The 3,459-nt window shown below is 37.0% G+C and overlaps 1 protein-coding gene across 1 annotated transcript; it reads right to left on the reverse strand.

The window, feature by feature from the left end:
* On the reverse strand, positions 763-2,736 carry LOC109352359 (protein GPR107-like). The gene has a single exon (XM_019594315.1). It carries the CDS (start codon positions 2,572-2,574, stop codon positions 1,249-1,251), a length of 1,326 nt encoding a protein of 441 aa, XP_019449860.1. The 5' UTR covers positions 2,575-2,736; the 3' UTR covers positions 763-1,248.

Below are 3,459 nucleotides of genomic sequence, written 5' to 3' on the forward strand. Positions count from 1 at the left end.
CAGACACATTATTCGGGTTGCTTTAACTAACTTCTAATGCTAATCTCCCTTTTCTTCACTATATATCATGAATAGCAGAACATGTGTGTAAAAGGCAACCAAAGCCCAGTTTTGCATATTATTATCCCTTTTACTACAAAAGCTAAAGTTCCTAAGAAAGCAAACATCTTAAAGAGGCTTAGTATTTTGAACTCAGGTTAAGGAGGGAACTCTTCATAAACCACCTCTTTCTTTATTAATTACCGTGTTTTTTGTTCCCACATGACATTTCAATTTTCAAGTCCTAAAAAACAGTTTTTCTAGCACATATTTCTGATAAGAGACTACCCATTGAAAAAACACACACGTATACATTTAAGGTGAAAATAGTTAAGTTCTATTATTAAAAAAAAAATCCCACAACCCCATTTATCAAGGTTCCACTTCTAAAAGAGCATTGATGCTCTTTTAGAAGTGGAGTCTGATCAAACATTATAGGCACTTCAATAGGTGCTCTTTGAAGTGTACTGTGTACACTCCACTTGCAGACTTGCTTTTTAGACATAAATTATCCAAGTCACCAATAAAAGAAGCCAATTTGCATTATAAGAAAGGATCAAGACCTTGTACATTAAAACTAAATCAACGAACAAGAATCATGACAGGAAATCTTTTGATTCAAAGGAGAACAAAAAATAGAAACTGCAAGACATTCTATTAACATAACATGATGTCATTGTGCATTAAAGCTAAATGCCAAAGAAAGTAACAATAAGTAAAATATGGCATAAGAAAACTTTGCAATTTAAGCAACTAAGAAAGTCAATGTTCTGAGAAATGTAAAACACCTATCCTCACCAAGTCACCATTCATATACTCAAGCAATATGTAGGAAGCATAAGCCTTAAAAATGCAAAGAATGATGAGCACAAGAACAACAGAATAACTGAGTGTACAACTTCTCAAGTGACATACAACTTGAATTAACAATATCAAGGCTTTTTCTATCCCACAAAATTATCATCAGCATTAATATTTAGAAAAAGGTAAAAAGTATAAAAGCTAGGCATTCAGACAGTATTCCAGTATTGACACTTCTCTAACAATAGAAATCTTAGTTGGAAAACAAAAAACAGATAAAAGGAGTAACATCACTGAACAAGCACCGAACCTGAACAATACAGTAGTGAATTCACAACACAACTTGATATTTGTGATGTCAACAAAGAGAGGCAGCCAAATTCCTTAAACAGTACCAACTTCAAGTTTTCAAAGCTCGAATTCTTCATCCCGAAGAGCCAACTCTGCAGCCTCTTCTTCCTCGTCGTCAAGCACAAAGTACTCATTCTTCGCCTCAGGTCTAAACATGTAAAACATGACCAAATAAAATGCGAAACTCGCGGTCTCCTCTGCAGCATTACTCACCCATTGATACTTATAAGCAGCAATAGTCCTCAAAGCAAACACCACAATTCTCGTGAAATACAGATACCCAATGACAACAATATAAAACTGCCTGAAAAGCGTCAACTTCGCAAGATTCCTGGCAGCCTTACCATCAGTCTTACTTGTCTCCCTAAGTGATCTAATAGACCAAACAATCGGGAAAATAATAGCGCAACAGCAAATAATATCAACAAGCAAGAAAACCTGGTTCCAAGTAACCCAATCCTTAATAAAGGGCCCGGTCTCACCAATCACAACAGAAGCCAAATTCGCCAAAACCTGAAGAGGTATCACAATCATCAACACCTTCTTCTCCCTATCCTGTAAAAACGGCTTCAAAAAAGACCATCCTGTCCCTATCAACACAATAACAGTAAACAGCAACACAACCCTAATAAACTGAAAAATGTAAAACAGAACATCCCAGCCGTGTGGCAATCCAGTAACTTTAACATAATGCTTATCGACCGCGGCGCAGATCAAGTTAAGCGCCTTCATTAAAAGAAGTCCAGCCATTAACATATGAATCCTGTGTACGGATCCTCTGTTAGTGAAACAAAAACGAAGCCATAATATCATGAAGACGATGTAAGTTATCGTAAAAACAAAGTATAACGAAGGCAAATGAGTCTGTCCTGCAGAGAGATAATCTTTTGAACCATCGGCGTCGAGATTGTAAACTTCTGTACGGACGTGCATTGAGACGGAGGTTTCGGGAGCGCAATTCGCGAAGAAGAGAGAGTATTCGTTCGGTAACGTGATAGGATAAGATTGATTGAAGGAAGCGATTGGAGGAGGTGAAAGTTCGCGGAATGTGAAGAGTTTGTGGATGTAGTGAGAATCGAGGACGCAGAAGGAAGGGTTGGTTTGGATCTCGATGAGGATTTGGAGGAGGGATTCTTCGTTGAGGAGGAAGAAGCCGAGACGGGAGGATTCAGGTTGAGTTGCGGCGGAGGAGATGACGGTTACGGAGACGGAGGAGACGGAGATTGTGACGTGGCCGGTGCGGGTGAAACCGAATTTCTCGAAGAGGATCATGGGGCGGGTGTCGGAGTTTATTGTTAGGGATTTGATTTCGGCGGTGGAAGGGGAGAGGAAGAGGGAGAAGAGGAGGAGGAGAATTAATGAGGGCATTTTCGTCATTTTCATCAATTTTTGGTTGAATCGGTGTGTTCAGATTCAGGTGAATGAGTTTTCTAAGAGAAGGAAGAAAGGAGGAAGAGAATGAAGAGATCGGATCTGAACGTGTGAGATACTCTGCGTGAGTGGGGTTAATGTGCTACCAAACGACGACGTCGTAGTTACGTGGAGAATGGACTTTAATCTATTGTTGGGTAAGATCTAGAATTTGAAAAAATAAGATTTATTTGCAATGTTATTAAAACCGTATCGATTATCAAACCGGTCAGGTACTGATATAGTGGTATAGTGGTTCAGTAATTAAACCACATGCGGGTTATATTTTGTATATGTAACAACAAAAAATTTAAATAGGTAAATAGTCAAATTTATAATTCATATTCATAATCAACTACAAAATCACATAAACAAACAACTTTAAGTCTTTAACAAATTCAATGTCTAAAGTAAAAAACACATATTAATCCAAAAGTATAACTTAACAAACACAAAATATAAATAAATGACACGAGTTTACAACTCAGTCTACAAAATATATAAATTTAGAGTTTTAACATTTAACACCAGAGTTTCAAAGTTGTCTCATATTGAGGTTCCATTTCTTCATCATTTGAGCCTAAAGCTTGAACCGTATTGTCTTCATCCAGGTTCACATTCTCCATAGGGTTGAGTTATACATCATCATCATCTTCTTCTAAGTTTAATTGATATACAACAATGTCATTTTTTCATACAAGTTAGCAATTATTTAAAATGAAGAAAATAAAAAAACATACCATTGTCATCAAGTGATGGTTGAATAGAAATATTTGCAAGGTCATTTCGTAAAGCCTCAATTTCTTCAACAGTTAGGAATGGTGTTGACTCCTCCAATATAAAATGAGAATGATCCTC

Source organism: Lupinus angustifolius, chromosome LG07, assembly GCF_001865875.1.
Source record: "Lupinus angustifolius cultivar Tanjil chromosome LG07, LupAngTanjil_v1.0, whole genome shotgun sequence".
Lineage (NCBI taxonomy): Eukaryota > Viridiplantae > Streptophyta > Magnoliopsida > Fabales > Fabaceae > Lupinus > Lupinus angustifolius.